This window comes from Enoplosus armatus, chromosome 6, assembly GCF_043641665.1.
Source record: "Enoplosus armatus isolate fEnoArm2 chromosome 6, fEnoArm2.hap1, whole genome shotgun sequence".
In the NCBI taxonomy this organism is placed as follows: Eukaryota; Metazoa; Chordata; class Actinopteri; order Centrarchiformes; family Enoplosidae; genus Enoplosus; species Enoplosus armatus.
The window spans coordinates 3,327,419-3,339,260 of NC_092185.1; the positions used below are offsets into that span (position 1 = coordinate 3,327,419).

The 11,842-nt window shown below is 38.7% G+C and overlaps 1 protein-coding gene across 1 annotated transcript in view; it reads right to left on the bottom strand.

The window, feature by feature from the left end:
* The window catches only part of cep290 (centrosomal protein 290), a 32,411-nt gene extending 20,741 nt beyond the window's left edge, over positions 1 to 11,670 (bottom strand). Inside the window, exons 1-21 of the mRNA XM_070907128.1 lie at positions 11,557 to 11,670; positions 11,045 to 11,122; positions 10,743 to 10,812; positions 10,590 to 10,636; positions 9,927 to 10,061; positions 9,451 to 9,504; positions 9,248 to 9,268; positions 8,226 to 8,372; positions 7,735 to 7,917; positions 7,413 to 7,502; positions 6,558 to 6,680; positions 5,331 to 5,351; positions 4,968 to 5,091; positions 3,622 to 3,794; positions 3,129 to 3,291; positions 2,902 to 3,002; positions 2,744 to 2,810; positions 2,145 to 2,254; positions 1,777 to 1,852; positions 1,443 to 1,576; positions 57 to 218 (exon numbers count right to left, since the gene is read on the bottom strand). Of these exons, the coding sequence (XP_070763229.1) occupies positions 57 to 218; positions 1,443 to 1,576; positions 1,777 to 1,852; positions 2,145 to 2,254; positions 2,744 to 2,810; positions 2,902 to 3,002; positions 3,129 to 3,291; positions 3,622 to 3,794; positions 4,968 to 5,091; positions 5,331 to 5,351; positions 6,558 to 6,680; positions 7,413 to 7,502; positions 7,735 to 7,917; positions 8,226 to 8,372; positions 9,248 to 9,268; positions 9,451 to 9,504; positions 9,927 to 10,061; positions 10,590 to 10,636; positions 10,743 to 10,812; positions 11,045 to 11,122; positions 11,557 to 11,670 (2,193 nt within the window). The remainder of the gene's footprint in view (positions 1 to 56; positions 219 to 1,442; positions 1,577 to 1,776; positions 1,853 to 2,144; positions 2,255 to 2,743; positions 2,811 to 2,901; positions 3,003 to 3,128; positions 3,292 to 3,621; positions 3,795 to 4,967; positions 5,092 to 5,330; positions 5,352 to 6,557; positions 6,681 to 7,412; positions 7,503 to 7,734; positions 7,918 to 8,225; positions 8,373 to 9,247; positions 9,269 to 9,450; positions 9,505 to 9,926; positions 10,062 to 10,589; positions 10,637 to 10,742; positions 10,813 to 11,044; positions 11,123 to 11,556) is intronic.
* Between the last annotated feature and the right edge of the window lie 172 nt (positions 11,671 to 11,842).

Here is an 11,842-nt window from a genome sequence, read left to right on the forward strand (position 1 = left end):
CATCATCAGTCAACAGCATCATCTCTTTATCTTAACACAACAAAATCTGGACGTACCTTTTCTTTGGCTCTGGCAAGATGACTGAAGCTGCTGGTTGCTTCCTCCCGGGCCGATTTCAATTCCTGCCTCAGTTCTTCATTTCTCCCCACCAACTGATGTATTTGGGACTTCAGGTACAGGGCTGACTCAGACTGCCCGCTCATGTTGACATCGACAGCCTGTGAAATGGGGGATGAGCACAGCAAGAATGCTGTTAAAACAAACCCAAAGAACATTTGATGATATACAATAGACCCAGTCTGTGGAATAGAAAAGATCATTTCATGTGCTGCCTGTCAGTGTAACAGGTCCACCACTATCATATTCACTGCCCAGATTTAACATTCACTAACACTTGTTGTACATAAACATAAATGTGCAGCACACTGCTGACACTACAGATCACATATAATACAAATAATGACAAATATTGCTATTGGATTGTCTTATGCTGAGTGACTGCACAGCACGATCCACCAAAAGTTTGACCACTCTTGACTTTCTCACTGGTTCAACGCATTTGTTGCATATTAGGTTGCTAAGCTGTCTGCTTCCTCAACTGACAAAAAACACTGACATACCGCGGTGGGGGGGGGCATGCCCAGTGTTTTCAGAACAGCAAATCTAACTGTAAAAACAGTCTAAAAGCATAAATATAAACTATATAAACTGCATCTGTTAATGTAATGAAACAGTAATCTGACTACAAAAATATGATCTAAATTCAATCTAAAACTACCATTAACTGCTAATATCTAATACTGCCACTGCTACATCTGCTACTAGTACCACTTCCACTAATGCTCATCTCATTACACTCATCTCTGTCAGGAAAAGTACCATCTCAGTTGGATCCTATATTGTATTAAAATGCAGTTACGTTAAATGCATTTATGTCCTCAACTGGCACTTTATTATATTACAGATCCGATATCAGAGGATGAGACAACAAAAAAGGCTTTTTTTTCAGTCAGCTTCATGTAGCCAAGGAAATGTCACAGGGGACGCAGATTTGATCAGTGCCAAGAGGACAGAAGACAGACAAGACGTCACAAAAACTGACACAGGTAAAGTACCAAGGCCAGGACAGTTTATGAGAGATTGTGAAACACATTTACTGCCTTGACAGCCAAACTAAACAATGGTTTACATTGTTATTGAATCAAAAACAAGTATAAATATGTTATGATGCAATGCCAAAGTCTAAGTAAATATCTGATAATTTACTAGGTGTCTTAGGAAACATAATAGAACAGACAGATTTCTTCTGCAAAATGGAAAGTCCCAAGGAAAAGGACTAAAACGGACAAAAAAAACCCCACTGTGGCTATAGATACACTTTAGCCTACCTTTAAAAACTAATGAGCATTTAACATCACATTTGGTGCATGGGAGACACTTACATTAGCCCACTTTTCCAGACTGGGAATATTGATGGCAGTGTCAGATGGAGTGGTCTCTTGATTAATCCTCATGGCTTGGAGGACATCTCTCAGTGCAGCCTCCAGGTCTCTTTTCACTTTTGACAGTTCATCCACTATGAGTTAATACACGGGGGGGGGGGAACAATATCAGTGAAGCTGTGGTCTCTGATGTATTTCATTCACATAGAAAGTCTGTGAAACACAACAACGATTCATATGCACGTTCTCATACCGTCTACGGCTCATGGTACTGACTGTCAAAAGGTCCATGTACTTTGAATGGAAACCAGATGGACAGCGGGGCTGTACTTACATTTGACATGAAACTGGGTCTTGTGACGTTCCAGCTCTCTCTCCTTATTTCTCAACTCTTTCTCTAGGTACTCATTCTGCAAAGAAAAGTTTATGTCACTGAAAAGGTCACAATGAAAACCTTTTAGCTACAGGTGCAAGATGTATGACGTCAACTATCCGGCCACCAAACCAGATACAGCTCTTTAGTACTTGTATTTGGCAATCTCAAATTCATTTGTACCGATACTCTGAATGACACGTACTTTGGGGTGAATATTATTGGTTATAAAACTAAAAACCACTGTACTGTGGATAGCAATTGCAATCAGCTCTAAAATGTAATTAATTCTGTGGTTTATGGAATGACGTCATTAGCCAGGAGCTTACTTTGCATCGGATCTCTTCATCTGCGTAAGTGCTGCTTTGTTTAATTGGCAGCTGTACAGTTCTGCTGGGCCTGACATCCTCCTCCAGCAGCAAGCTTGACTGTGGGATCCCTGTAAACACAGCTAATTGTTACTAAGATTTAAGAAACAGCTCAATGCGAAAACAAACAAAATTCTTTTGCACTCCATTTTATTGAGGTGGAGGCCAAAGTTCTAAGGTTAATATCTCAAAAGCCACAAATATTAACATGATTAGATACCACCAGATATAATTGAAAGAAAATGCTTTTGTGTAATTTGGGTGAATCAATGTACTGCATTGCAGACATTTGTCAAACAACAGTGCATATGAATACAAGTTAAGAAAATAGGTGGCAGTTGTACAAATCAGTGATAGGCATTAACCCCTCGAAGCTCAGACAAAATCAGAAACAACGTTTTGAGTTACAAATGATGTCCTTCAATGTGCCCTCATCAGGCGGTAGAAGTTTTGTCTGAGATATACAGAGATACAATATCAAACACCTCTTGGGGGATAAAATGGCAAAAGAATGTCACTACAATAATTGCTGTTACTTAATTCCAGGATTTTTGTGTCACCTCTTTCCTTCACCATGCGTCTAATTTGTTTCTTTAGCTCCAATCTCTCCTCTTCAAGTCGTTCAATCTAGAACGAAATCAAGCAGTGAGTTGAGAGGTGCTCAGACAACATAGTGGTTATAAAAGCAGTGGTTATAACCTTTGTAATTGCACTTTACCTCTTTGGTGAGAACTTGGTTTTCTGCTTTGTACTGCCGTTGTCTGAAATCTTTGGCTCGCCTGAACTCTGTCAGATTCACTTCCTGCTTTGGTCCCAGACCTTGGGAGTCATGAAAAAGACAGAAATAAACAAAAGTAAAATTAATTTCACAACTCCAGGTCAGTCAGTGTTGTCTAAATAGACTGACAGATGGGAACAGTAAAAATTGAAAGAAAAAAATCGGACCTAGTTTTTCTCGGAAATCCTCATTTTCGTCCATGAGGTCATTGATTCTCATCTCAAGCTGGTTGATCTCTTTGGTCATGGCCTCTGCCTCACGATCTCTCACTCTAATTTGATTTTTACACTCTTTGATCTCCACAATGGCTGCTTCCAGGCCATAAGTGCCCTGTAATGCAGAAGAAGAACTGCTGTAGTTACTGTCTCACTTTTTGTTTCCTTGTTTTTCAACTTGTACGCCTTTTGGGGAAATCAGGATGTGATTAGACATGGTGAAAGACAAGCACTTAGCTTGTAGACCCAAAAAGCATGTTGATCACACCACAGTCACAGTCATTTCAATGTCTCTATTAAAAGTGAGGATGGACAGGAAAAAAAACATAAGCTTTGCTTCTGGGAATTGAAGTCTCGATTCATTTGATTTGGATTTAAAAGTTCTTTGATGTAAGCCGAAAGTAAAAAAAAAACAAGGGGAAAGAGAGGGTATTTGTAGACTCACAGACTCGTACTGGCTCAAGCGGTTTGAAGCCTCAATGAGTGCTTTGTCTTTTTCCTCAGCATGAGCTTCTGCAAGTTTAAACATCCGCTCTGCTTCCACTGCTCTGGTCTCTGCAGCTTCCAGCTTGGACTTCAGCTCTTCCATCTTTCTCTGCTGTGTGGCCGATGGTGGGCCTTGGACAAGAAAAGGAAACGCTTTCTTTAACTGGAGACAAAAGTGAGCATCATGTGATCGCAGTCAGAATTTACCAGTTCCTCTACCAGACTTACATACTTGACTCATGTTCACCTGCGTTTAATAGCCACAAGACAGAAGATAGCTCATAAGCTATAATTTATACTTATTTTGGCAGAAGGCTGAGATTGAATTCACTGACATGCGGGTTGAGTAATAGCTAAACTAGAATTTTAGGGTGGTACTACTGCTAACTTTTATCAAATGCTAAACTTGTACCTTTAACAAAACTATTAAAATCTATTAAAGCAGCTTTTATTACATTTGTTTTGACCACTTGGAGGGAGGAGAACAAGCTGTCGAACACAACACTGACATCACCCTGATAAGTTTGCAAACAATTGCCTATGTACACATCCAGCAGGCACGGAGAAACATTAGTATTCACTCTCATCTTTGCTCTGTTTTGGTTTCCAACAACCCCTTAGGGAAATATCTGGCTCTTAAGCTTTTAAAAGCTTTTTCGCTGAAAACAGCTGCATGCTGCTGGCGAAAACAGGCCAATTAGAGACGCGCAACTGACCCAAACAGTTCAGTTGTTGGCCATAAAACCAAAACAATGAACTGAAAGACGCTAAAATCAGGGGAACAACAGAGTTGGGCAATAATTCTCTGTGGGCTTGTCACTAGAAGTTATCCCTTTCACATCACATCATCATTCACTGTTAATATAAAAACACAGATTTTTGCAGCTTTAAATAGCCACTTGAAGAAGACGGACAACAAAAAGTCCTCAACCCACAATGAGGGATTTTTCTCATCTTTATGTCCCTGTGCATTCATTGAAAATACAGATTACCTTAAGTAACCTGTCCAAAGCTTGTAATTTCTGTACCTTTCGACCACTTTATTATTTTCTGAGGCTAATTCAACTGTTTGTCTATATTTTTTCTCTTTTTGGAGTGTGACATTTGTGTGACAGCAGCATTTAACTGGTGACTGAGGCTAATTTCTTTGCCTTTACATTATTACTACAAATGCATGTAGTCCACGAGTGAGAGAAGAAAGGCTGATGAAAGTGTTTTGTAGTCAGTTGACAGAACAGAAGTGCATCACAATTGTCTTTGGTGTGAAGGTGTTCAGTTAGGAATCTTAAACTGTGATCCACCCACCTCGTTCTTTCTTTGTGGATGTCTTTAGCTCCTCAATAAGCAGGGTGTGCCTTTCCATTTCCCCTGTATACTGCTCCACCTGCTCACTCAGCAACTTGATTTGATTATCTCTGTCTTGGACGGCCTTTAGGGCATTCACCAACAGTTTAAAAGAGAAAAATGTATGTGTAAGATTAAACACAGCTATAGCACACTGAATCATCATTAAGGAAATTCATGAAAATAAAACTAGGGGAGGCTGAGGATAAGAGGCATGCTCAGGCAGCACATATGATATATTGGAATAAATACGGAGAGAATTGGCATGGGCCAAGTGTGACAAAGCAACAGGACGATAAGAGGCACATGACAGATGAAACTTACAGTGCAGAGCTCATATATGACCTGGCCCAGGGAAGCGATAGAGAGATGGAAGGGAGGACAGATTGATAAAACATGCCAAGGCAAAGAAAGAAAGCAGAAAGTAGGAAAACGACAGTCTACAAAAAAGTGCCAAGAAAAAGAAGGTGAGCCCTTTGGAATTACCAACATTTATGCATAATTCAGGCATAAAATGTGGTCTGATCTTATCAAAGTCACTATAATAGACAAATACACTCTATGTAAACTAATAACACTAAAATAATTGTTTTCCGATTCATTAAATAATCTCAATATCAAAAATCCAAATAGGAAATAGTGCGTGAACCCCTTCACAAATGACCTCTAAAAAAGCTAAAAGTCAGATTTTCCCATCAGTGAGTTGGAATGGTTAAATGTGCTATGTTCTGTACTTAACACGAGACAAATATTGGTTACTGACACTAATCTCTTCACAAACTGATGTGAACCACCTCTCATTCACATGTGCTTTCAGAGTAAATGGCAAAAAAAGGTTTAAAAAGGTGGAAGAGAACCCTTGGGTTACAGTTTAAGACCTGTCTAAATATCTGAACATCACTGAGGTCGCGATGTATGTCTCACCAATAAATAAAATATAAGCCGATAATGATGCTCATGGAAGGGCACCATGGAGGAAAGCGCGGTTCTCCCTTAAAATAAATTGAGGACATTGCACATCTCAAACTGGCAACCTGAATGTTCTACTATGTTACTGAGACAAAGTTGGTTGCAGAAAAGCCAGAATAATATTACAAATAAAGCAAAACGAACATACATAAAAACATTTTTTATATTTCTAATTTCATTTTTATAATACGTTTCAGGGGCAGCTGTCAGTCATCTCTTGCTTAATAGATCCCAATAGTTGGGAGATATAACACAAAAATGCCCCTAAACACAGTGAAAACTAATTACAAACATAATAAAAGTAATATTCAGTAACATGAATTGAAGAGAGCCATTCACGAAATTCCAAAAAATATCGATATAATCAAACTTCTTCCTGGCCAGCGGACATATGATCAACACACGCAGGAAACATTTAGTTGAGGTCACTGTCGTAAAAAAAAAAAGGTTTAACCAGTTAATAAAACCAAGGGTTAACTTTCTTTTTCCAACCTGACTTTGAATGCTCAAGCAACTAATGCAAATGTAACTTGTCCATTATTGTGACTTTGAATAATATCTAAATTGTGCTTTGGAACAGACCTGCTGCAAGGCAATAATGTTGCTTTTGTCCAAGTCCAACTGGGCTGAACGCAGCTTTTCCCTCAGATCGCGGATCATCTGCTGGTACACCAAAATGTCTTCGTCCTTCGCAGAGAGCACTCTCTGCGTGAAGAAAAGATCATGTCAGCACAATGGAAGGCTCATGATGGTCCTGCAGAATAGTTCAACAAAGACTAAAGAAGCATAATGAGCACCAGAAGTCCCTTCTACATATTCCTATTTGCACTCCTACCTACTATTCAAATAACGGACTAAAAAAATGGAGGTTTTGTTTGAAACAAGAGAAACAGTGCTGGTCTTTGTAGTTTACTGTGTGTCTGTGATGTTTTAATGGATATTGTAAAGGAGGTGTGCAGAGGTGGAAAAGTAGACTGAAAATGCCGAAATACCTGTCTCCAAAGTAGCTACAATCTGCTGAGTGTTTCATAGTTTTATATTTGGTTTAGTACATGATGCTATTGTACTCCTGCTTCTCTTGTTCGAGTAGTTGGTAAATCGTGTGCACGGGTTCACGTAATCCGTGACAAACTTCACCCAGATAGTTCCTGGGCCTTCAGAAAGTGCTCCCCCCACAACAGGGACTTTTTGTTTCAGGAACTAAATTTTGACTCCGGTTCCTGCAGAACAAAAGTTATGTTTCTGAGTTCATAAAAAACGTGTCTGGGTTCCACGACGAGTCAAAAAAGGCTATAACGCGTTATAATTTGCTACGTGGTTACTTTTATTTCTTCTCTCTTGCTCTATAGCACATATCTTTGAAGTAAATCTGGCTTAAAGACAAAAACAGAAAAGAGGTGCCTTGTTGAGAGTTGCTGACATTTGATTAACACCCACCTTCCACTCCTCCACTTTGGCATTGACTGCTGCCATAATTGGGTCATCCTCTTCAGTCATGTTGTGAATCTTATCTGTCAACTCTCTGACCTGCACATTAAACACACACACAGGCAGGATTCAGTATCTTGCACACAATATCACAAAGTAAAAACAGCTTCAACATTCAAGTCTTTTTGATGATAACCCAGTTCAGTACCTAATGATAAATGGTGTCTGGTAACTCATCTCAGCATGAAAATATATTTTACAGACCACCCACAGATTTAGGGTGGGAACAGAACACAAAATAAAAAAGTAGTTAATTGAGGAGGGTCTTTACTTGGAGCTTTGCATGATCCCTCTCTTTCCTGAGCTGGTCCATAATGGAGTCCGTCTGCTGTACAACAATCTTCATTTTGTTGTACTCATCTGTCATCTTCTCCATCTCCTTCACCGACTCCTCCAGGCTTTTCTGCATCTGCTCGTTCTGTGTCTTCAGGTGTAAGTTTTCATCCTCCGCTCGCTAATGGACCCAAAATAATATAATAAATTTGATTTGTGGTTGCATACTTTGCTATAAATCAGCCATTAAAAGAGAAGGTAATGAAAATAGATGAAAGCCATAAAAGTAAGTAGTAAAAAGTTAAATTATTAATTGAAAACAACACTGATCTTGTGTTCGGCAGTACACAAACTTAGTGTTTTTCCTTCGCCAGGGGTTTTTCTATATTTCTCAAAGACTAAAGCATGGTGCTATTGCCAGGCTTGCCAAATAATGGCCTGTTACTTCATTCACCAGATGGTATAGTAGACAAATAGATTTCAAAGCACCTGAAGGTCTTCCAAGCACTGATAGAGTTGGCGGTTGGCCGAGTTGAGCTTCCTCTGGGTCTCAGCATTCTCGTCTCTGGATGGGGCCGGCTCTTTCTGGTCCAGCTCTCCTCGATAGAAGTCCACATCCTGCTGGAGCTGCTCATTCTGTTGTGGTTCAGGAAGGACAGAATTAGTCTCAGAAAAGGAACCGGATCCAGTGTTCTGTGTTTTGCTAATCTAATACTTCTTTCAGCCATTTTTCATGCCAAAATGCAAACATTCTCCGGTTTCAGCTTCTCAAAAATGAGGATTACCTATTGTTTTGTCTTATATGATGGTAAACTGAGTATTTTGAGGTTTCTGACTGTTCATTTGAAAAAACAAGCTATTTTGAAGACATCGCCTTGAGCTATGGGAACTTGTGATAGGCATGTTAAAGGCCTATTAACCTTTTAATTAAGAAAACACGAGCCAGATTAATAGATAACAAAAATATCACAAGTTTTCCATCAATGTCCAAATGCTGGGAAAATTTCTTTATGGCAGGTTCATTTAAATATATATTTCAAATACACTCTACTACTACTGCTACTACTACAAAATATACCATATTAGTTAAAACTTGAATTGAACACTACTGGTTTTATACATACAGCACACTTCATTTATGCACACTAGAGTCTAGAGTAAAGTACTGAAGTACTGTGTAGACTGTATAATGTCATTTTATTTGTTATTTGTATCGTGTTCCTACCTACCTCTCTGTTACTTTATCTTGTACTTATTTTCAAACTTTCACACCTTACACTCAAACCTTTTACGGAGTTCTATAAAAAGCTGAAGCAAAATAATGTAATAACAATTCTACAGCAGTAATTCATGAACAATAAGTGACCATTTATAGAGAAATTTTTAAAACGTGTACTACATATACTGGCTCACTTGTACCTATAAACAACTACAATACTATCAAACGCATATTTATTTACTTATTTTGAATAAGTGACAACTAATTTTACTTCACTACCTATATTTCTTACCTTCTTTTTAAGTTTTTTTATCTATGACAATGGAATAGAAAGAGATGAAAAGAAATGATGACTTTTGAAAAGGCACATACACAAATGATGGCAGAGCACACGAGACTACACAAGTTTTATATTAAGTAAGAATAGATGGAGGATGAAGTGATAAATGAAAAGATCTTTATGATCTGTATGACGTAGTGCCAGCTGCCACATACCTCTCTTTTCAGCTTCTTGACCTCATCCTCAGCCTCCTCTGCTCGCACAACCAACTAAGAAAACAAAAAAAGACTGCGAATTTAACACACCAGATCCACAACAAACATATTTTACATTTGTACTTGGCAATAGTGTTGCTCCAGTGTATTAACTTATTAACTATATTAAATATTAACTATTCATAATGAATGTCTAGATTTTGTTTTTTTAAGGAATTAGTTTAAAATTCTTGGTGAAAACATGAAATTATATAAATATATGCAGTTCCATAAAATCCACCGGCACAATCTCTTTCAATGGACAACACGAAAGGACAAAAAACTGTGTCTTCAACAGCATGTACATAAAAGGACATATCAGCACAATGTCAACACAGTGTGTGCTAACTAATGAACATTTGTAGGTCATCCAAGGACTCAATACTGACTCCATAGTTCTATGCTATGTATGGGAACTATGGGTACTGTGCTAATACCTCCTCGTTGTTTTTCTTTTCCTTGCCCATTTCTTTCTTTAACTGGGTCAACTCCTTCTCCCTCTGCTCCAGCTGGGTCTCGAGCTGCCGAATCTCATCTCTCAGAAAGCGGGTGTCTGGCCCTGTGCCGGAGAGCTGAGCCGCATGGACCGGAAACAAGATATACAAACACCCAAACAACCCCCACCAAGAAACCTCTTAGTCTCGCATCACCTCAATCTGTTCGCAACACTAATATACGCAGACACTGTCATTAACAAGTCTTAGACAAGGGTTAGCTTTCTCTTTGCAAGGCAAACTGTGGGAGTGCAAATTCTGATTACATACAAAACTTAAAAAATGAAAATAATAATCAAGTTCAAACTAGAAGCAACGGCTGTGAGCATGCAAGGAATTAGCTGTAATCTTCTTAGCTACTGTCATTCAGTGGTCACCAGAACCAATCCTTTTGTAGCCAGGGTTACACTCTATGATTGGCTAAAAGATCTGGCACTGGTGCCGGAAGTACAGCAGCATGAAAGGGGATTTCTAGTCAGACACATGAATGCGCTTTTTTCACATTTACATTGGCACTAGCATTCATCCCAGTGATAAAAATGTACACCTCAGTAGATTAATGAGTAACATACAGTATATAGACAGACAGATGCTGAAAAGTGTTACCTTGCGCTCTTGTTCCAACCTTGACACCTTGGCAAGGAGTTCCTTTTCTACAGTATAGAAGACATAATCAACAATGTAAACAATTTGCTGTTTGTTAATTGAAACTTAAACATATGAAACATTTAGACTACCAAACTTTATCTGTGCACTAACCGATTTTAGCATGCTTTACACCAATTTCCCCAACGAAGTTGTAGGCAACAGAGTAATCCTGATCCTTCATCTAACAGGCAAAGGGAGAGAAGACAATTACATCTCAAATGAAAAACCTATATCATTTCAATTGCTATATTTCATGCAGCATATGCCCCCAAATAGCATCAAGGTAAAAAAAAAATAAAGTGAATTATATACAAAATATTCTTGCTTCTTTAAATACATTATATATGCTATAGGGGTTGTTGATGGATGTGTGTAAGAGAGATAAGAATATAGCAATAACACTGACTGAACACCTTCAACAGGGCCTGAAACACTCTGAGGACTTGAATAATGCTCTCCTCGGTTTTATCCTTCACCTCCCATTCTTCTGCCTGCATGGAAAACATGGTTTAATATGAAAAACAGTAAAATGCATAGTCATTTAATCTCATAATAATAACAATAATGTTCTGCTACAGCAAAAGAGCTTGAACCAAAACAAAATGTGTGTGTATATATAAGGCGGATATGTGAAATATCCTGGTTAACAGTGGCCACAGAAGGAACGGACAGTCGAAGCAAAACAATCGGATAAGTACATTTTGCTGACAAAGCTATTGACCAAAGGAGCTGTAATACCTTGAACAATAATCTCAGATCAGCAGGACAGCAGTCTTTCTCTGTGCAAGTAACCACAGCCAGGACTAAACATACAGAGCACCACTCAACTTGTTATCTATTCAAAACCACAAAAAACAGTTGGTTGCTGGGCAACTGAGCAGAAATCTGAGGTGCAGTTAATATTGGTGTGAAGTGTGGACATTACCAAAACGAGCATGCAGACGACCTCGTCCACTTGGTTTTTTTCATACTCATGGAGGCTCGCTGGGTCAATTCTCGTCACTTTATCCCACTCAAGAACAGCAGACATCTTGGCCATAGCGTGTTTGTAAAGATTTAACCAGCAGACAGCGTAGTGATAACTAGTTACACAATGTTAGTGTTAGCTGGTTAGCTAGCTCATTGTAGTTAGGAGGCTTTGGCTAAACTTTAGCTACACTAATTTACTGCTACACATGTGAAGGCGTTTAGGCACGTAAACCTAGCTCCAC